Below are 22,698 nucleotides of genomic sequence, written 5' to 3'. Positions count from 1 at the left end.
GGTGATCATTTCGATCGTGGTTCATTACTCTAGCGCGTGATCCCGTTGACATAGTAACATTACGTAACTTCGATACTGAATAGAGGGCCAAATACAGTAAACGCTTCTCGGATTGGTGTATATAGATAATAACATCAGTGCTCTTCTCCATCTAACTCATTAGCTCAGTTGGTAGAGCATCGGCCCGGTGATCCGAAGGTCCCAGGTTCAAATCCTGGATGGTCAGTGAAAGTTTTTAACTGGCTGTCATTTATGTATGTGTTGACTTGTGTTAAAAACCTTTCTCATATTAATATTATTATTATTATTATTATTATTATTATTATTATTATTATTATTATTATTATTATTATTATTATTATTATTATTATGAAAATGAAATCGGGATTAGTATACGATCATTCAATCTGGAGCGAAAAAGAATGACAATTTTATCAAATCGAACACACAAGTGTTGTGATATTGACCGGTAGTAGTAGCAGTGTTATTATTATTATTATAGGTTTTCCCGTCCAATTTCAAACTTTGGGCGTTCAGTTTAGTATAAGTTTCATTCCTTTTCGCGCGAAATTGAATGAACGCTTACATTCTCGAATTCAATTGAGCAAATGTGCAATCTGTTTCATTAATACGCATTCAAAATTCTAAATAGTGCACCCAATTTCGCACATTGTGCAGCAAATTTCGCAAATTGTGCAGCCAAATTCACGTGGCCTTCAATTCAGAGCCTATTTGGAAATACAAATTCATATATGCGGAAACAAAATGGAAAAATGTTCAATCGAATTCGCAAAGTGCAGAATCAAATCCAGAAGGATTTACAATGGTTCAAATATAAAAATGCTATTTATCGTGTTTATATTGAACATTAGATAGGCCTACATGTATCGTCAACATTGTTCAAACAAGCACGTTGCTATATTAATTGTGAAGGGAAAACATATTTTAAAGTAATGTTTATAAATTGCCGTATGCATAGGCCTAGTAAAAAAGAAAATGAATTATAACTAATTATAATATTCAAAAGCATTTTTCCCGGTTTAGTTCAGAAACCATAAAGTGATGTATGTTCCATAGTTCAATCAAGCTCAGTGTAGTTAATCATAATTATAAAAATATAATGAAACTCTTCCCTTACGTTAATGCTACTTCTTCTTACGATAGGTTTTTTAAAATCTTCGTATTTTTAATTGTATAATATGTATCGTATAAGACTAAAAACTGAATGAACACAGTCAAATCAACAATCAGAAATTAAATAGCTAAGCATATTTTGCAGTCGACTTATAAACATATCCTTCACATCACAACCTGTTTAATTAGACCCATTTCGTGTCCATTTCATTGTGTCCATTTCATTCTGTAGGCCTACTATATATAGGCCTATAGTATAACATGTTATTAATTTTTATTCGGGGGGCACCGACCATGATTGGGGGGCAACGGGTCTGATTGGGGGCACAAGCCGTTTTTCGGCCATTTAAAAAAAAAATTCAGATCGATTTGGGGCACGTGCCACCCCCGTGCCCCTATGACGCTACGCCACTGGATTAACTGACATGTTAAAGTGTTAATATTGCTAACACCCGAACGTGTTAAGCGATGTTTTAAACATATTTTAATGCGTTCGTGTGTTTAAAACATGTTACATTCGTATTCGTATTTGCAAGCATTAATGTGTTTATAAATGAACACTGTCAGACTGTACCTAAAGTATACTTCTCATAACAAGCATTACCCATGAAAACATTTGTGTGTTTATTCTGTGTTACATAGGGCTACTCACTTTTTTTTTCTGCTACAGCGTAGACGTAGGGCCTAAAGGCCTATGTCAGTAGGCTATACTTGAAAATGCACATAATTTCAAATTGAATTTCTTTTCGCTAATATAGATTGCCAATGCATGAAATTGAAAATAGGATTAGCATGACGTTTCGCAGGCCCCCGTGCATCTTTGGCGAAATTGATTGCCTATTTCTTTAAATTTGACGTCTAATGGTGAAATTGAAACATTCGAGAACGAAATTGAATTCACAATAATGAATTGTTCTGATCATACATTAATTTGATTGAACTAAAATGAAATCGATTGCTCATAATGCGAAAAAGAAATCGGGATTCGTTGCGATCATTCAATCTTGCGCGAAAACGAATGACACTTTTATTAAATCAAACGCACAAGTTGTGAAATTGACCAGGAAAACCTATATTATTATTATTATTATAATAATTATTATTATTATTATTATTATTATTATTATTATTGTTATATGATTCTACAATAATCAAGCAGTAAACTAAAGTGTCATCAACGCATAAGTAGCAAATTCTTATAATCATGCAACACATTTTTAATATTCATAATTACGATGATTTTATGGTATATTTTTGGAATAATGACGCAAATTAAACGTCATCATCTACACATGCAGATAACCATCTTCACGGATACTTTGAGTTCATTGTCGGTTTCTGGTTCGCATTTCAAAGGCACAGCAGCATTACTTCCGATTCTGAAATGATACAAGAAACATACTGAACATGCTGAATGAGAAATTTCGCTTATCTATTTTGAAAATTAAAAAATGTAGAAAGTGAATATTAATTACTATACGATGATAAACTAAAAATATGACTTGCAAATAAGGTCATGAATATGCATAATGTGCATGTAACATGACACAGAACTATTATTCAGTATAAGAGGTCATCAGTATCTATTGCCCTATTATAATTGAAGACCGAATTAAAAAGACTAGCTTGCGTATGCCGTCCTGTCAACCAGACCAAAAATGCCATACTGCGCAGGTCAGCAACCAATCACGGCGCGCCTTTGTCATGACGTCAGACGCAAACTAGTCTTTTTAATTCGGTCTTTAATTATACCAAGTCCGAACGTTCGTTGATGATGATGGAAGGCATAATCGCCCTTTGCTGCTTTTTGCGTATAAGCATCAGATTGCATTAGTGGAATTTCAGGCAAAATACGCAAAATAAGCTCATTAATATTAGTAAATATACAAATGTCACGACATTAAATTATACAGCACACTAGGTCATCAAACTCTATCACCTACAAGTTCATCGGTGATTTTGTGTAAGCTATAAAGTGGATTAATGAATTTGCTTCCGCCTGAACAGACGGTCGACCAACCATTCAGGATAACATAAGCTACACAAAACACACTCCTGTGGGGCAAACATTCGGATAAATTATAACCATACCAAGTAGGGCCTACATGTACTTGAAACGATGACAACTATGCTTAAAGGGGGGTAACCCTATCAGTTTAGGATATGGATTGTCTTCAAACTTACATACAATTTCAAATATTGTCCCCTTTATGCATCTATGTGAGAAAACGAGAACATTTTCAGCGTAAAAGTGAATAATTAGCACGATTAGCAAGCCAATACGTTGGTACGCATGAATTGCATTGTGGTCCGGCATCCAGAAATAACACTCCCGTCGAGTGCTTCGCCATACCACTACGCTCATCATTCTTGTGACAAAATATCTCATTCTTTTTATTTTAATTTGACCCTGATACATTTCCTTTTAATTTTGTATTTATTATCATCACGTACATTTTACACTTATCTTTATTTTGGGATTTGTTTTAATGAAAAAAAATGGGTTTTTTTAAATAATATTTCTAATTAATTGATCAATTAATTAATTAATTTTATAGTGGGGACATTTTTTCTCATATTTTGTTTCATATTCCTCGTATCATACTTGACAGATAAGGTCTTGTTTTGTATTTATTTCATCCCTTATGTATTTCTTTATTTTTGTTTTAAGCGTTTATCATTATAGCCACCTCATTATTCGGACCTATTTCCGTTCGCGCGAATTGGCATGGGAGTAAAACGGCTTTTATTCCCGGAATCATTTTTTCCTACCCAGAATGTCGAAGGTGGCTACCAGTATAGCCTGTTTGTTTCTTGATTTCTCCGAAAATACATCAAATTGGATCGTCAAATTTCAGGATGGTAATGAGAAAAATATAATCTATTAAATGATACCAAAAACTCATCAACAATGAGAAAAATCGGGGGGATGATGCTGTCGATCGGGTCACGGACCTTAAGTTATGTTCCTTTAACATGGTGACGTTCGAATGTAATGTGGCACAATCCACATTAGGCCGTATAAAATTAATGTTTTGGTTCTCGTCCAGAGGATTTTCATGAATTGATGAGGAGGGAGGTGTTTTTTTTTTTTTTTTTTTTCCAATGTAAAATTAGCATTGTCAGTAGTTTTCGGTCTTCTCCAACAGTGCTCGAGGAAACGATGAGGCCCTTTTTTTCAATTGTGAGATTCTGAGGGATATTAAAACCCCTAGAGTACCACAAAAAGACTTGGAAGTGATGCTTGTTCTCTAATAAACTTATTTATATGTATGAAGATTTCATAAATCATTCCAAAGTCTAAAAAAATTGAAAAATCTAAAAAAAAAAAAAAAAAAAATCTGACAAATCCCAGAAATTGAGGAGGGAGGGACGAGAACCAAAATATTAATTTTACACGGCCTTATGTGCACCTAAACCAAGCGTATATACATGTAGTAGTGCGGGGAGGTAGTGCGGTCATATGAAAGAAAAATCGGCTCATATAGATGAGGTGACCTATGATGTCACATGTTTACATTCAGACTGCCCTCTGTTGTTTCAAACCAGGCAAAATAACATAGGAGTGTCTATGACAGACCACATAAATCTCTTTAAAACTCAACTTTTAAAAACCTTTGAAGTTTTGTGTGATATTATGTATATAGCTTGATGCATTTATAAACAAGATTGATACCATTTTTAGTATTATTTGCTTTGAAACCAAAGTTAATGAATAAAAATCATCTTCTCCCATGTAAACTATAGCTAACTATAGTGTTTTTTGCCTGACAGTTTTGATCACAGACCAACAGAGGGCGTATCAAATGTAAACACATGTCACCTCATCTATAAAAGGAGGCTTTTTAGTCTTCTAACCTCAACAGTTGACAAACAGCTAAGAAATCCCTTTAAGGAACCGTTCACAAACACTTGTTAGGGGGTGGCTGATGCAAAAAAAATTCAGGGACCCCTTTTTGCATCAGGCCCCCCAACAAGTGTTTGTGAACGGTCCCTAAGCGTAAAATCTAGATTTGTCAGGCCCGTAGAACAGACGTATCTCCTATCAAGCAAATCTACATGTACGTTTGTAAAATAGTGGACCCCCCCCCCCGGCGGCTACGGATCACACCGACATCGCCTTGCTTATAATTACTTTATCAGCAGAGATACTAAAATAAATACCCGGGATCGATACACGTGAATTTGCTATGCACGAGTTTGATATGAGAAGAAAATCTTTGGATACCGGTGTAGAAAATGATGAATATCCCCGTAAATGATTTCGTATAAAGAAACCAGATGTGGTTCCTTGCACATGAAAATATATTTTGAACAGATATGATAGTCGTTAGCTTGCGTCTTGAGACAGTAGCTTGCGTCGTGAGTCAAAAACTGACAATAATTCCGCAATAATTCTGATTTATATGTGCCGAATTATATAGCGCAGTGTATAGGCCAATCGTGAAGGTAGTCTAAAAGAATATGACCTATGGCTACCATGCTCGACTGACACACAGCGAGGTCAGTCACCGAGCTAATCGGGGCTATTGTCAGTAGCCTTAGTCAGATGTCCTTCGGCCTATTATGCGACTCAAAAACTATTAAACAGGTCGATACATAATGGCCATGCGTGGCTGTGGATTCAATCTACCATGGCGATTTCTGCAATGAAGATATCGGGGCGATGACACTGTGCGGATATGCATAATATTATGATATACCGTACCTTATTGCATTTTTTGATTTTCGTCCCATTTTGTCGCACGAAGTAAGAGTCGCAACCTCCGCACTGGTCAGGTACGCATGTAGCACCAGGAACGTGACAGGTTTTACCTTCACAGAGATCACCAGAGCACCGATGCCATGGTTCACCAGACGGGCATAGATCTGCACAGATATATAAATGAAAACAAAAAGAATATCGTTAGTTGCATTTATATAATATCATTATGCACTTGTGAGAACCTCGTGCCCCCCTCTCATCCTTCCCCAACAGTGTGTTACTTTTCTTCCAGTTTCGAGTCACACATTTCAAAGTTTTGAGTTATGAGTTTCGTGTTAAAATGTCCGATGCTTAATTAAAAGATTTTTTAGTATCTGTTGCAAGGCATATTAAAGGCCATCTTAAGGGATGGGCCTATAGGAATAAATAACAAACAAACAAATTCTTGTTTATGCCGTAATATTGTAGTCTTTCAACCCTTTCACAACTTCAGCTGTGTAACTTACAAATTAATGGTGCTAAAATGGTTCTTTTAATTTGAGAAAATACATTAAAAATCCCATTGAACTGATCGTACTATAATGACCACCAGCCTGATTACACTATAGACTGGGATTACATGTGACATCGTTGCCAGGCAATTTGTCTCTATTGTTCCTTGCCCGGAAATATGCCCACGCAGTCATGTTGTGTTCAGGGACCGTGCTTTTAAAACGCCCGCTAGCTCACAATAAGGCCATTGAACTGTGTAGTGGCCACGTATTCGCTGAAGTATAATGGTAGCACGTTCCCTTACCGACTCATTAATAATGTGTGGAAACAGGTCAGGGACGGCATTCTGATAATTCTAATCCTTTCTTTTGAGATAAAAGAAAGACCTTGAAAACAGGTGCTTGGTTGTAGATAATATTTGATCATCAAAGCTGCTGGCATAAGAAACTTCGAGGAGGCAGCGCTTATTATTTCTTGTAAACACAATCTAATGTGGTACTCACTACATGTAGAAGGCCGGGTCTGCAAATGTTCTGTGCATGAAGCTAGTAAAGATATAGCTTCATGTTCAGTGTAATCAATTATAATACTATGGCTGGATATCAAAAAAATCGCGAGGCATTCCTTCTTGTTATGGACGACAAGTATTATTTTTTATATTATTATGAGAAAATCCAGTCCCTTCTCAATTGAATAGGCTCCGGGATTAGGCTTTCTTTAAAAAAAATAAATCATAGGGCCTAGAGGCCATGATATAGGCCTAACCTAAACCCATATTCGGTATGCAGAAACATTCACAGTCCGGGCGGCGCTTGCACTCGCATCGCATTAAACAGGCAAAGTTCGCTAAACTGAGGCCTGCTTCAATTGGCAACCTTTATCGAGGGGCGAGTTTGAGGTTTCATAGTCATCTATTACCTATACCATTTTCCCCGATGTGGCAGTGACGTCAACGCGTGGAAACGGCTGTTTCGCTCTCGCATCTATGCGGCGTCTTTAAGCGCGTGGGTATGTACACCAGCGCTTTGATCGAACTCTAGCGAATGAGGCTGCACCTAATAAAATTCGTACAGTACTGACGTGACGTCACTGCCACATCAGGGTGAAAATGGTATTGAACATCGCAAACCAGCCAAATTTGTCATAGGTTTGAATAGCTAGTAGAAAAACCGTGAATATAGTGTCAGAAAGTCTCTCGCATCTCAGTATAACCTTGTCGTTAATGTGACACCGAATACAGCGCCATTTTTGGAATATATCATACATTGTGTGGGCAAATATTTGGTCAAATGTAGGCTAAGTAGGCCTAAATCATGGAAATCGCTTAATCGGAATAATACCAACCAGCATCGGACATTAAGACAACACTACGGGAGAAGTTTGAGGTAAGTAAAGCTTTTCCTTGTTATAAAAAAACAAGGAAAAAGCAGTCGTTTTTATCACAACGTGATATATTAAAAAAGTACATTTTGAGAGGGCCTACGCTGGTTCTTTTAAAATCTGTTCATCACCTGCAGTCCGATTTGGTATCTATGTTTTCATCAAAGTCTTGGGAACTAATGTGGATGGTATTTTGGTTAACAAAAACGATACTGTTAAAAATATCGGTATTTATGCAAGCGACATTTCTAGTATGTAAAATGCATTGAAAATTGTCGGCTAAAGAGTGTATAAGTTAAAATCGCGAAGAGTAAGAGCAACAATAACTATCTACATTCCAAGAGGAAACGCTTTTCAAAAACATACCACCTTTTTCGGGCAATCGCTGAAAATTATGAAATTCCAGGCCATCTGTAAAAAAGTGCGTGGGCGGAAATGACCATGAACTTGGGTCACCGAAACAAATGTTTATATTGCTGTCAGGCCTTTCATAGTGATACAACAATTAGCCCCCAATAATGGCTTTCATTTGAACCGTTATTTGTTAAACTGCGATTTTTACTTTTTGAGAAATCAATGAACGTATCAAAAAACTTTTCGCAAATCGATTTAAAATTGCCTAACCCGTTAAAGCAATAATGTGTGATTTGCATAAAAAATAGATTCCTATTTAAATGTTAGTTTTCACTGATAGCTACTGATCGCATTGTCCCCTTTTAATTTCGAGCCAAACAAATGAGGTAAAACGAAGAAAATTGCTATTTCATTCCAGCGCCTACAATGCGGGTATTTAGCTCGCCGATTATTATTATCATAATTAACGGGAGTTTTATGCAGCTGATGGGATTCAAGCAAGACGTATAAGACGAATAGCGATATACACACAGTTTATGCGTCAAGTCGACGTACAACGCCTACAATGCGTGTATAATCTCGCCAATCGTATTGTTTATCATGATTGGCGGAGCTACACGCGCAGCTGATAGGATGTACAAACAAGACATACTACGAATGGCGATATGCATACAGTTTATACGGTACGCCACTGATTATGATGATTTAATACACAAGCAGGCGATGTATTTATTCAGCTCGGATCGGTGATCACAAAATAAAACCGGGCGACCCGGTTTTCTTATAAATGTTGAATTTTACTGTAATTAAAGCACTTCAGGCTTAGTCTTTCACAGGGCATTTATGTACACTAATGGCCATTACAATGGTGCAAAAAGTAGAAATTCGAAAAAAATTGATGGCGTTGCTGTGGAGCAAATCACACATTATGGCTTTAATTCAATAGTTTGTCTCAAAGCCCAGTCGCACATTAATAAAATTGCCCGCTTTTTGTGCGTTATTCTCTCTGGATTAAGTAAATTTCATTTTTCCTCGGGTTTTTTTTTTCCAAATCCAACACACAAAAATCTAACGTCTGACATCGTCCTACGTGAAAATACCCTAAATCGTAAATCTCAATAAAAAGTATTGATCTTATTCCACAGTGAAACTTCCTTGAGCATTGAGAGACGAAAGTTGGTCTATTCGTGTCACTAAGCTCGTTCGACAGATAAAAACAATTACAAGAAAACAATCCTTTAAAAAAACTCGCATTCGGCATTAGGTTTTCAACTTCGCAACGACTTTGAGACAAATTATTAACATGATTAAAGAATTAAGATGGCTTAACATATGTTTTCAGTGGCTTGCGCAGGATTTCATGTCGGGGAACAGGCACTCGATTTCAATTATATATATTGTTATTTACATGGCAAGACACGATCGAAGCGCGCAAAATAACGCAACAAATAACGTGTAACAGTTGAAGCATATGGGACACAAAGAAGCTTGAACATAAGTAGCCGGAAAATGAGAAAGAGTACACGACAAATACCAAAAAATCCTTTTTCTACCAAGCAACTCTTGATTGGAATAACCTACCTTCACATATCAAATCCATTCTGGACAAATGTACTTATAAACATGCTATGTAAAAATACCTGGCTAGAATTGTTATGACCCATGAGTCTGCTGAATTTGTGCAGCTTTCGCCTTAGGTCCCTGCCTTTGTTTTGTCTGATGTTTTGCACGCTCCCAGACATCTTTTTGTTCTTTTTGTGGGACCCCATTGAAAAAAGTCTACACAGGAAGCTAGACTTTATGGGTCATCCTGGCAATTCGGCATTTTGGTGTTTTTTTGGTGTGCAGCTTTTCAGTGTGTTAATTTTTGTATGTTTGATTGTACAATTTTCTGTCGCTTTTTGCCAAATAAATATGAATGAATGAATGCGCGATCAAAACTCAAAAATTGGTGTCATGTTAAAAACAACAACTAAAGTTAGCTTGTCTGATTGAGAAATAAAATTGCTATTATTAATACTTGAGCTTCTTAAAAAGGATTTATTGGGACAATGTTCGCGCGTAGCGGGCAGAACTTTGTATAAATAAAAATTGGCAAGATTTAGCGGCTTCGCCGTCGGCCAAGTTTAGAACTGTCAAGCTGTCGTCAGGAGTAGTAAAAGGTTTGGTGACTCTGAAAAGCCACCAAAGCCGATAAGAGAGCACTAGCAGATATGCGAGGTCTGCATGTTCTCTCTGACAAGGGGCAGGTTTCAGTGAATGGCTCTTTTCAGAGCCACCGGTAGGCAAGTGGCGGCCTACATGTCACATTCTTAGGTACTTTGTCCTGAAGAAGTCAAGGCTACTCCTGACGAAAGCTTGACAGTTCTAAACTTACCAAATGTTATGAACTCCCGTCGTAAAAGCCTATCCCACAAGTGTATGTTTACACTATTTTTGCCCATGATCATGATCTGTGTGAATTTTGGTGGAAAACGTGCTTCTTGCCCTTTCTTTTCTTTTCCTTTTCCCCCCTGATTTTCTCTTTCGTTTTTTTGTCAGAGGGGCACTTTTCTCTTTCATTTTCTGTAACAGGGGCACTCTGCCACCGCCCCCCCCCCCCCGCTGGATACGCTACTGTGTTTTACAGTGGACCATCCTTATCCCCATTTTCCGTTCATGACCACAGTAAAAATGCATTTGATCCCTACATCCTCCATTGGTAAAATATACCATATTGTACGAGGGTCATTCAAAAAGTGCTACCTGTTGGGTCATTACTTTTGTTTTGTTAAAGGTAGTTACTTGAAAATTTGCATACATATAAGTTTGTAATGTCACCTACAGGTGGTGAAAACATCGTGTCAAGAACATTTTCAGATTTTTGTTGGTGACCTGAAAAACACAGTAAGATATGGTACACCGGAAACGGTCAAAAAATGTACAATATTTACAAAGGCGTCTCAAGTACAGTGTGTTGAAGATACCATAATTATTCCATTTGGTCATGTTATACAGTAAAAACTGTATAAAACACAAGAATAATCATAAATTTATATGTAATGGTTAAAAGGTTGCCACAAACTGAAAATGATGGACATTAATAAGCACAAAACTAATAGAACAAATAGCCAGTGTAATAAAATTAGTATAAATGACCACAAACACAGTTTATGAAGATATTGACTTTAATAAAACATGGTGTAAAATTGAGGCATTATGTCGCTTTCTTTGGAATAAAATACCACAGTAGATCACAAAGGGAATTAAATTTACTTTTTTGACTGTAAAATTTGTTATAGTAGCTTTAACTTTTGTATTTTATCTAAAAGCGCAGCTAGAAAAGTCAGGCTGTAGGGATGGACCCAGTGCTGATTATCATTACCTAAGATGTTAAAGGATATCCCTCCAAACATCGGAATTCTGGGTAATTTCTGTACATCAAAATTTTACTTTTTCAGTCACAGATGATGTTTTGGACTGTAAGGTGTATATTCATTCAAAATTTATATTGTTACTAATACGATTTTTTTGTATAAAGAGGGAAGTTTGTACATTAGCTGCACGCAAGTTTTCAAGTGCTTTATCCAAAGATGCGTCACCGTTTCCGGTGTACCATATCTTACTGTGTTTTTCAGGTCACTTACAAAACTCTGAAAATGGTCTTGACATGATTTTTTTCACCCCCTGAAGGTGACATTACGAACTATATGTATGCAAATTTTAAGTAGCTACCTTTAACAAAACAAAAGTTATGACCCAACAGGTAGAACTTTTGAATGACCCTCGTATGTCAATGTTATGGTGGACAATATGTGAAATAAGTATGGATACTTAACTCTTGTCTTACTTATGTGGGGAGGGGTAATACCTAACAGATATTTTACCTTTGGAAAAGCAATCGCTTCCATCTTGAAAAAATAATGGCTGTTATTAACCACAAGTTTTAATAAATGAGAACCATGGTACTGGTGTGAAGTACCGGGTACAAATTTTGGAAAAGCAAAACCAATACAGTGAATAAGTGAAAGCATATACGAGGGTAACGCAATTATAGAACAAGTATCTAACTATAGATGAGTTGACTTCTGATGTCAATGCCTGACAGTATGCGTACGCATCATCACAATTTCCATTGTTTTTTGCCTGACAGTATGCGTGCGCATCATATTATGCTCAGGGCTCGTGTTTTTAAAACTCCCGCAAACATTGAGGTCAACTCATCTATACAATTACACAATTACCTGGACAATTATATGTTGATGGACAGCATTCACCGTCTATTGGTATCGACACACAGTTCATATCTGGTGCCGGTTGGCAAGACATAACGGCACACATTTTTTGTCCAGCTTGACAAACACAATTGAACTCACATGGATTATCGGACGGGATAGGATCGCCGTTAGAATAAACAACACCTTGGACTTCACAATCTGCAAAATCAAGAAAATAAATATGCACCATTCAATTAGTGGAAGGTTTGTACCGTGGACTTCAGTGGCGTAGCGTGTTATTCTATTTGGGGGAGAGGGGGGGGCACAGCGACAACGTCAGGTAAACAATTATATTATACTGGCAAGGAAACTAAATCAATACACGTGTATCTATTATCACGCCGCCGATAACAATAATACAAAATATAGTTGACATTTCTATTCTCTCCTATTCAATGATAACTATACCCTAATATTAGTAACGGCCAAACAGAATAAAAATCCTACATTGTTGAGGGGACAATAAAATAAGCAGTGTCTCGCCGTGTCTATAGACCACTTGACATCAATGTTTATCAACAAAGGCGAGGGATTGGTCTTTTGATATGCTCGAACGAACCGCTTCACTGTTCAATGGCTTTCTTGTATATGAAATGTGGTGGGAGATTTAAAATACACATGCCCTGAGCAAACTACGATGCGCACGCACACTGCAGGGCAAAGAACAATGGAAAGTGCCATAATGCGTGCGCATACTGCCGGGCAATGACGTCACATGTCAAGTGGTCTATAGAATTCCTAAACGATGGTGTCAATGAGATAATTTGAAGTAACCGTTCGCGCTCTTGTCCTTTTCAGGTGGGCTAGGGCAATTGGGCAGCCGAGTTGAGCACTAGCGTATCTACTCTCTGATATTCAGACGATAAATCTTTGGATACCGGGGCAGAATATGATGAATATCTCCCGTAATTTTTTGGTAACCAATTGTAAGGCATGCACTTGAATAGATGTGTTGAAAGAACATGATAGCATTAAGCGTACGTATCTTGACAAACAACCGTGCGTTTTGAAATCAAAAACTAACAAAAATTCGGATTTTATATGTTTGGGGGGGGCGGGGCACCGGGTCCTATTGGATGGGCACAGGCCGTTTTTCGGGAATTTTTCTATGGGATTTCCTTAAATTTCAAATCGATTGGGGGACCATGCAGCTCCACATTCACTTTTCATGTTTAATGGACTAAAGCCACTGTAAAAATGCATTTGATTCCTAAATGATCCATGTAAATTGATTGTATATCAATGTTATGGTGGAAAATATCATAGGTATGTGAAGTAAATAATGGATAAGCCATATTATAACATTTCTGTAAAAACAGATTATTATTTATTTTCCATAAAATGTTAGCTTTTACTGTCCCTTTTCATAGTAAAAATTCCAAGAAAAAACTCACGTTTTCCATACAGTTTCGGCAATAATCCTGTCTGTTGCCTTTCTCAATGGTATATGCCAATTGATCCCTTGTTGGATGGTATGACGTCATCGTAAGATGATGACGCCCTCAAGATCAATTGGTCATAGACGTGACTCAGTTGGAAGGCCCCCTCGTCGCCGTTCATTAGACTCTCTTTCATGGTTGGTCGTGATTTCCTCCGGATCCAGATAGACTTCCTTATCCATCTGGTGTTTCTCAGATCAGTACCATATCTGAATTTTAATTCTGCCCACCCATTACATCATAAACTAGGGGTTGTGAGAACTTTGTTGGACAGAAAAGATAAAATTGTAACAGAACAGGAGGACAAGAAAAATGAAGAAGACCACATAAAGAAAGCCCTTAACACATGTGGCTACCCTAATTGGGCCATTGATAAGGTTAAGAAGGAAAAAGAACAACCTAAGAAAAAGACCGCTAGCAAGACAACTGAGGACAAAACTAGGGCAAATGTTACGCTCCCTTATATTGAGGGGGTAACTGAACGTGTTCAGCGAATTTTACGCACACACAACATCGCGTCTTCTGTTAAACCACATACTAGTTTAAGACGGCTCTTAGTACATCCGAAGGACAAGGTAGACATGGACGACAAAGCCGGCGTCATTTATGAAATCCCTTGTTATAATTGCCCCAAAACGTATGTAGGCGAAACGGGTCGCCGGTTCGGTACTCGAAAAAAAAAAAGAGCACAGAGTTGAATCGGAAAAAATGATGGCCCAAAATTACACCAGGGCGACACGGAAGGATTCGCAGTCAATTGAAATGAAATCCTCAATTGCAGAACATGCCAGTAAAGAAAACCACCTTATCAACTGGGACAATCCAAAAATTCTAGCTACGGACGACACGAGAAACACCAGATGGATAAGGGAGTCTATCTGGATCCGGAGGAAATCACGACCAACCATGAAAGAGAGTCTAATGAACGGCGACGAGGGGGCCTTTCAACTGGGTGGGGGAGGGCAGGCAGCACCAATGTTGAGAAATTTACACTAAATCTATTGTTTTGTTAATAATCAATATAGTTAATGAGCTAAAAGGACTGGAAAGGCTCATAAATATGTAGTTTTTGCCAATATTTTGCTAAAAATCAATGCATAAATGTTCAGGGTACTTTTATTTTGAAAACTTGGTATTCTGAAACTTGGTCAAAGTGTTTCTAATAGTGTTCTAATGTATTATACAATGAAGCCCTCTAATTTGCATAATTGAGCTTATTTGCATATATGCTAATTAATTATGCAAATTAGGGCGGCGTCACTATATAATACATTAGAACATATTAGAAACAATTTGACAAAGTCATTTTAGCTCATTAACAACATGGATTATTGATAAAAACAATATGATACCAAAAAAATATAAATAGATGTATTATAAAAACCGTATGTCCGATTTACTTCAAACAAAAGGTATATTGATCAATGTACATTGCCTCACCCAATTAATCTATTGAAACATGCTCAGAGCATTTCCTTATTTTCATAAATATCCTCATATACCACCATTATTTAGTTACTTCATTACCGGGCTTCACTATCTCGACGTTTCGTTATATTGATGGCGATTCCGGATGGCGATTGGGTGTTAGCTTTATCATAGAAAGATGAAAACTTATTCAAATTGTCCTGGTACAATAACATTTTATCATAGGTGGTCAAGTCGCTCCTGAGAATAGAAGTCATATCTTGATTATAACTCTTGAACAGCTCGTTTAACTCCGTCACGTAGCGAAGCCTCTTGATCAGTGGCGGCGCTACAGGGGGGGGTACAAGGGGAATTTTCTTGTACCCCCAATTTGCCCCCCCCTCACTTTTGAGGAAAAAACCCAAATCACGTAAATTTCCACTTTTGGCTGCAATTTTGCCCCCCTGAAATTCACTTTGCCCCCCTCCCTCAATGCACCAAAAAAAAAAAAAATTCCTGGCGCCGCCACTGCTCTTGATGTTGTTGCAGTCTATTCATCATGTCGGAAGATACTAGTGACGCCATTTTCTTGAAGGGCATCGTCGTTTACTCTTTTACTTTTTTACGTATCAAATTGGTCCGCAGTGGTACTACAGCTGGTAACGGCGGTCAAAACCAAACTGATGATACTCGTGCCGAGGTTTTGGACGATCAAACCGTCTCTTTGATTGACGGATTTTCTTTTGTTGGCGAGTTTCCTCGGCTTTTCCTCCCAGCTACATACACTTTAAGAATATGTCATTAGATTTATAAAATTTACTTCGAGGACTGTTATATATCAAAAATGTGAAAAATATCAAATTTTAATAATTTGTCATAAAATTTGTATTATATCGTGAATTTCAATTAATCAAAATTATTTGATATCAGAAGGACATTCTTCGTATTCAGAATGCAATTCGATATGTCTGATGTGCTCTAATGTCCCACAATAAATACTGTCCAAACGTTCATACCCCACCCCTTAAGGCCTTATGATGTGATTATCGGAAGCCAAACAGATGGCGTCTAGCTACACCCAACCCGAAAACAAGTTAGTATTAAGTCGTTAAAATTGTTATAATTATATTTTAAATGTCAGGTGCGTTTTATCATCATATCGACCTTTTTCGTCAGGAAAACCTTAGCCTGAATATGCTGAGTTCAGGCGTTTTTATATTACCCACAATCCTTTACGTTGCATTACCACCAGCACAACCCGATGGCCGTGCGTAGATGTTGAAGGACTGGATGATTTAGTCTAGAAAAAGGTCCCAATTGCAACGTTGTTGTTTTTTAATACTCATCATTATGATCATAGCTTAATGATGTCGACTTACGTGGCTAATTAGTTATTATTATTCTGTCTCATTCAGTGCCGTCACATAAAGGACAACATTGATAATGAAAGAAGGCAAATAATGTTGATTTCTGTAGCTTTATAACATGCGTGGGTCTCCCCGTTTGGTGGTATGTGCCACAATTTTGGGACGCATTTGTGATTATTTTTGGTATAGCGATACCACCAAATCATTGTATTTTGGCAATGATTTTCACCCCAATCTGAGCCTAATTTTGCCCAAATGTAGATGCTTTTGTGCAAAATAGGTACATTCGCCTTTGTGCGGATCCGCCATCTTGCTACCACGTTTCAGTTCCAAAAGGCGCTAAATCCACTTTTGGAAAAAATTGAGTTATTGGTACCAATGTATAATGTTACACCATTAGTTTCACGGAATCAAACTATTTTTTCCAAAAGGAGCTCAATCCCATTACAGGGTGGGCCAGAAATTTGATTTTTTTTCCAAAAGGCGCTAACCCCATTTCAGTTTGTTTCCAAAAGGCGCTAAATCCATCCGACCAATCACTGTGCTCAGTAGGCCATTAAAGACTAAAATTGCATAGGACTATTCTCCTGTTGACGAGGCAACTAATGATCAAAGTTTAGATCCCAAAAGTTTAGAAATTTAACTTGTACACACACGTGTAAAATGGAATGATTTGACAGAATTTTCTTTGTAAATTTTTTGAAAAAATTATTTGCACAATTTTTTCACATTTTCAACCTTACGGTGAATAAATATCATTACCTATGTTGAAAAAAGTGCAATTTGCTTTATAAAAAATATTTGTGTGTATTTTGTTTAATATTACAAATTATTTTGAATATCATTTAATATTTTGTTTCCAAAAGGCGCTAAATCCACGGTTATTGGATATTTTGTTTCCAAAAGGCGCTAAATCCACTTCAAGCTGTTTAATAAAAGAATAATGAAGAAGGAGACGGCCTATATGCTTCACCCTAGCAGGGCGTAAGACTGCGCGAGACACAAATTAATATATGTGAGGATACGAAATAAACGATGCATGCTCGAAAAATAATTATTTAAATAACGCGTTTGGGGCTCGAGCAAATTGACATATGAAAATATTTAGATACGGCACGATATAGGGTCGGAAAAAAACCGGACATGTTTTGAAAAGAAACCCTAATACCTCATACTCATTTGAGACACTAAACAATATACCGTATAATGCGGGATAAAGTAAAAGACAAAATACAAAACTTAATATAAAGATTCTATCTTTTCAATAAATTTGTAATTCTCATAATTTTTTTCAGATTTACAAACCCTAATAAAACAAAGTCAAACATAAGAATTTCTAAATTCTTCTTTTTAATGCTTATTTTCCATTCTCATAATTTTCCTCATAATACAATAAAAAACAAAAGAAATGGATTTACAGATCCTAATAAAACAAAGTCAAACATAAGAATGACTTTTTTCTAGATGCTCATTTTCAATTCTCATAATTTTCCTCATAATACAATAAAAAACAAAAGAAATATATCACAGATCCTTATAAAACAAAGTCAAACATGAGAATGACTTTTTAGATGCTTATTTTCAATTCTAATAATTTTCCTCATAATACAATGTAAAACAAAAGAAATAGATTTTCAAACCCTAATAAAACAAAGTCAAAAATAAGAATAACTTTGTCTAGATGCTCATTTTCAATTCTCATAATTGTCCTCATAATACAATGAAAAACAAAAGAAATATATTTACATATCCTAATAAAACAAAGTCAAACATAACGATGACTTTTTTGGATGCTTATTTTCAATTCTAATAATTTTCCTCATAATACAATTAAAAACAAAAGAAATATATTTACAAATCCTAATAAAATAAAGTCAAACATAACAATAACTTTTTTTTGGAATGCTTATTTTCAATTCTCATAATTTTTCTCATAATACAATGAAAAACAGAAGAAATATTTGTTATTCTTTTTTAATTATTCTTATGTTTGACTTTGCTTTATTAGGAAATGTAAATATATTTCTTTTGTTTTCATTGTATTATGAGGAAAAACTATGAGAATTGAAAATAACATCTAAAAAGTCATTCTTATGTTTGACTTTTGTTTTATTAGGATCTGTAAAATATTTCTTTTGTTTTTCATTGTATTATTAGGAAAATTGTGAGAATTGAAAATAGTCATCCAGAAAGATGTTATTCGTATGTTTGACTTTGTTTTATAAGGGGTTTGTCAATCTAAATTCTCATAGTTTTCCTCATAATACAATGAACAACAAAAGAAATATATCCTAATAAAATAAAGTCAAACATAAGAATGACTTTTTTCTAGAAAGAAGTTATTCGTATGTTTGACTTTGTTTTATAAGGGGTTTGTAAATCTAAATTCTCATAATTTTCCTCATAGTACAATGAACAACAAAAGAAATATTTTTACATTTTCTAATAAAACAAAGTCAAACATAAGAATGACTTTTTTCTAGATGCTTATTTTCAATTCTCATAATTTTCCTCATAATACAATGAAAAACAAAAGAAAAATATTTACATATCCTAATAAAACATAGTCAAACATAAGAATGACTTTTTTTCTAGATACTTATTTTCAATTCTCATAATTTTCCTCATAATACAATAAAAAACAAAAGAAATGGATTTACAGATCCTAATAAAACAAAGTCAAACATAAGAATGACTTTTTCTAGATGCTTATTTTCAATTCTCATAATTTTTCTCATAATATAATGAAAAACAAAAGAAATATATCTACAGATCCTAATAAAACAAAGTCAAACATAAGAATGACTTTTTTCTAGATGCTTATTTTGAATTCTCATAATTGTCCTCATAATACAATGAAAAACAAAAGAAATATATTTTTCATATCCTAATAAAACAAAGTCAAACATAAGAATAACTTTTTCTAGATGCTCATTTTCAATTCTCATGTTTCTCATAATACAATGAAAAACAAAAGAAATATATTTATATATCCTAATAAAACAAAGTCAAACATAAGAATGACTTTTTTAAATGCTTATTTTTAATTCTAATAATTTTCCTCATAATACAATTAAAAATAAAAGAAATATAGTTTTATTCTTTTTTAATTATTCTTATGTTTGACTTTGTTTTATTAGGGTTTGTAATGCTATTGCTTTTGTTTTTCATTGTATTATGAGGAAAAATATTAGAAATGAAAACCTCATACTAAATTGCCCCGAAATCGTGACATAGCTGAAAATATTGAGGGATAAAAAAATCAGGACTTAGCGGGGATTGAACCCCGGTCGGTGGATTACCGGTTCAGAGTTTTACCACTGGTAAAACTAGTCTGTGTCTATTTAAGGGATCTGGAATGAGCGTTTTGAGCGTTTCGACAGTATTTTTTAGGGGACATGAGAGCACCTCAGACGTATCGAATTGCATTCTGAATACGAAGCATGTATATCTGATATCAAATAAAAGTGTATGTAGCTGGGAGGAAAAGCCGACGATCAATTGAACATTTTGACCTTTCATATTTAAGATATGGATTTTCTTCCCAAAAAGCCCTAATTTTTTTGGTGTTTTGGAAAAAAAATCCATATCTTCAATACGAAAGGTCAAATTTTTCAATTGATCATCGGCTTTTCATCCCACCTACATACACTTTAAGTATAAATCATCAGATTTATAAAGTTTACTTCGAGTACTGTTAAATATCAAAATATCAATTTTAATGATTTGCCATAAAATGTGTATTACATTGCGAATTTCAAAAAATCAAAATTATTTGATATCAGAAGGACATTCTTCGTATTCAGAATGCAATTCGATATGTCTGATGTGCTCTAATGTCCCACAATAAATACTGTCCAAAAGTTCATACCCTTTCCTTAAGAAACCCCCAATAAAGTGACACCAATGCTACAATAATAAATTCATTTTCAGAACCAAAAGTTGTCAAGTTCATAATACCGTAAAACCTCGTCTACAAGCATATAGAGTGCTTTTAATGAAAGCTAAATTGTGAGTGGACGCGGCGAATCAGCCGTAAACTCGGCAAATTGTATTCTGAGTTAAAGTGTAAAATGTATGTGAAGGTCGTATTCATAGGTGTATCAATTCGTTGCGACAAGTATCTTATCAAACGCTGTTAAAATCAATCAATAATACTACTGCTGATAAGGATAATAAGCTTCTACCTATTTCTATAGAATAGTTCTTGTCTTTGTTTGCTTTGGCTAAATCCTGTTCAAGTTGTAGATAACAAAGCATCGCATTTTGTCTAGGTATGTATAATCAACAATGAACAATAAGAGGATATTTCTGAACCTAGTTGGCTTGGAGATGATTTGAAATGACCGCCAATTATGACTGTTGGGTATTTATTACCAGAAATGTAGAAAAAGAGACACATGTAGAACCGATAAAAAATACAATTTTGTCGAAGGAACAGAGTTCAACAAATCATAACCCTGCTTTTGGATATCGTTTGAAGTCAAATGATATACCATTTTAAAGCTTATGGTATATATTTTCTAAAAACGAAATAAAACAAAATTGACCGGGCCGACTTTACGGCTGATTCGCCGCGTCCAGTCACAATTAATGTAGGCGACATCGACAGAATTTTAACATTATAGGGTTTGAGGAAATAAATTACTGATAAACAAGTAAATTACTTTTGTAAGACCAATCTATTGTATTGACATATGCACGGCTGTTTCGTATTAATTTAGTTTTCATCAAAAACTCTCTATGTGCTTGTAGACGAGGGTTTACGGTATGAGTATATACAGTCTTTTTCTGAATCAGTTCTTCAATCTGTCAGTTTCGCTTACAATAAATGTGACTTATAACATTCAATAATTGTGATTTTCCGCTTAGACCCAATACCTGAATCTGATTTGCACACAAATTCATTTTTCGTAAATATGTTGTCCTTGCTTGCAGGACGATTGTATCGCTATGCTGCTTTCACGCATCGATGTATTGCAGTTTTCATACGTTGGTCGACAGGCTATTAAAGATTGCATTGATAATCTCATTTATTAGTCCACAGTTCAAATCGGATGCCCACCTGATTTGTTTTTAATGTTTTATTGAAGACACGACAATCTTTCTTTAAAAAGCGTTATTAACAACCCAATAAAGTATCGCCCACAAACTTTCCCCCCACTACACTCCAGAAATACATATTGCGGACACATTTGCATTTTGAATACGCAAGTCCCAAAAAATACTGTGCAAACGGTTAAAATCTATATACCAGAGCAAATTATTGGGCTTACCTGATGCCTCTGCCGTCAACATGGCATGTGTCACGAAGACTGTGAGAATCGCTATGATAATAAGCTTATTCATGGTTACAGGTTCGACTCTTTCCTGTCCTTCGTTGATAGCAATTGCTCTTAACTGAATTTTCCCTGCTGTCGTTTTAAGGCCACTGTAAATATTGGCGGATAAATACTGTGTGAAGTATAATATGACGTAAATTTATAAGAGTACGTGGCGCGAAAACATCTGCTGCACGGTGAAATCACATCATACTGCAGTTACTGTCCGTTTTCCTATACACAATACACAGTGCTCTCACCATAGACGCGTGACCTCTACAAATGATGTATGTTGGAAGAATGGGCACTTGACTAGTTAACATCACTGTGTGAAAAATAATCAGCCAATATTTAAAGTATTCTCCAAACTTCTAGCAAATATATTTCTCTAACATGACCAAAAATTACAGCTAGGTTAGATGTTCAGAAGGGGTTGCACTTTCGTAGAATATGAGTGAGGGCAAAGCATAGCTAGCTCATAGCTAGCTAACTTCCCGTGTTAATTGAATGGAGATTTGACCGAAAATATTGAACTATATTGGTAACGGACCGCTCCGTTCTGAAAAAAAAAAAAAAAAAACGGTACAAGCTACATTTAAAGTATTCTATGAAATTCTAGAAAATATAGTTTTGTAACATGTCCTAAATTTTTAGCTAATTTAGGTGTTTGGAGAGGGTCGCACTTTTGTGTTTTAGGAAGGATATGTAAACGACAGATAACACCAAAAATATGAAGAAATTATTTCCAACCCGTGTTAAGTCAACAATCATTATGTTGCTCATTTTTAAGAATGCTGGTTAACAAAAAGCAGGGCATTGTCTCATTTCGTAAACAAAGGTCCA

General features: G+C 35.6%; 2 protein-coding genes across 3 annotated transcripts in view; both read right to left on the bottom strand.

Annotated features, from left to right (window-relative positions):
- LOC140168354 (uncharacterized) overlaps positions 1-22,698 on the bottom strand; it is a 116,593-nt gene that overhangs the window by 61,750 nt on the left and 32,145 nt on the right. The window lies entirely within an intron of this gene.
- On the bottom strand, positions 1,486-22,049 carry LOC140168353 (uncharacterized). Of its 2 annotated transcripts, none has more exons than XM_072191725.1 (4): positions 21,811-22,049; positions 12,421-12,480; positions 5,843-6,003; positions 1,486-2,513 (listed from the first exon to the last, which is right to left on the bottom strand). In XM_072191725.1, exons 1-4 carry the CDS (start codon positions 21,881-21,883, stop codon positions 2,502-2,504), a joined length of 306 nt encoding a protein of 101 aa, XP_072047826.1. In that variant the 5' UTR covers positions 21,884-22,049; the 3' UTR covers positions 1,486-2,501. The 2 variants fall into 2 exon arrangements, with proteins under 2 accessions (XP_072047826.1, XP_072047825.1); XM_072191724.1 differs by having other exon boundaries at positions 12,289-12,480; positions 21,811-22,030.

This window comes from Amphiura filiformis, chromosome 13, assembly GCF_039555335.1.
Source record: "Amphiura filiformis chromosome 13, Afil_fr2py, whole genome shotgun sequence".
Classification (NCBI taxonomy): domain Eukaryota; kingdom Metazoa; phylum Echinodermata; class Ophiuroidea; order Amphilepidida; family Amphiuridae; genus Amphiura; species Amphiura filiformis.
The sequence above is the reverse complement of the archived record's forward strand: the minus strand, read 5'-3'. Positions and strand labels throughout refer to the sequence as shown.

What these genes read in the sequence shown, in the direction of transcription:
- LOC140168353 (XM_072191724.1), bottom strand. Translation starts at nt 21,883, where the DNA reads ATGAATAAGCTTATTATCATAGCGATTCTCACAGTCTTCGTGACACAT. An exon ending in GTTGACGGCAGAGGCATCAG is followed by an intron (nt 12,481 to 21,810) that starts GTAAGCCCAATA and finishes TTGATTTTGCAG; the next exon opens with ATTGTGAAGTCCAAGGTGTT. An exon ending in ATCAACATATAATTGTCCAG is followed by an intron (nt 6,004 to 12,288) that starts GTAATTGTGTAA and finishes ATATCTGTGCAG; the next exon opens with ATCTATGCCCGTCTGGTGAA.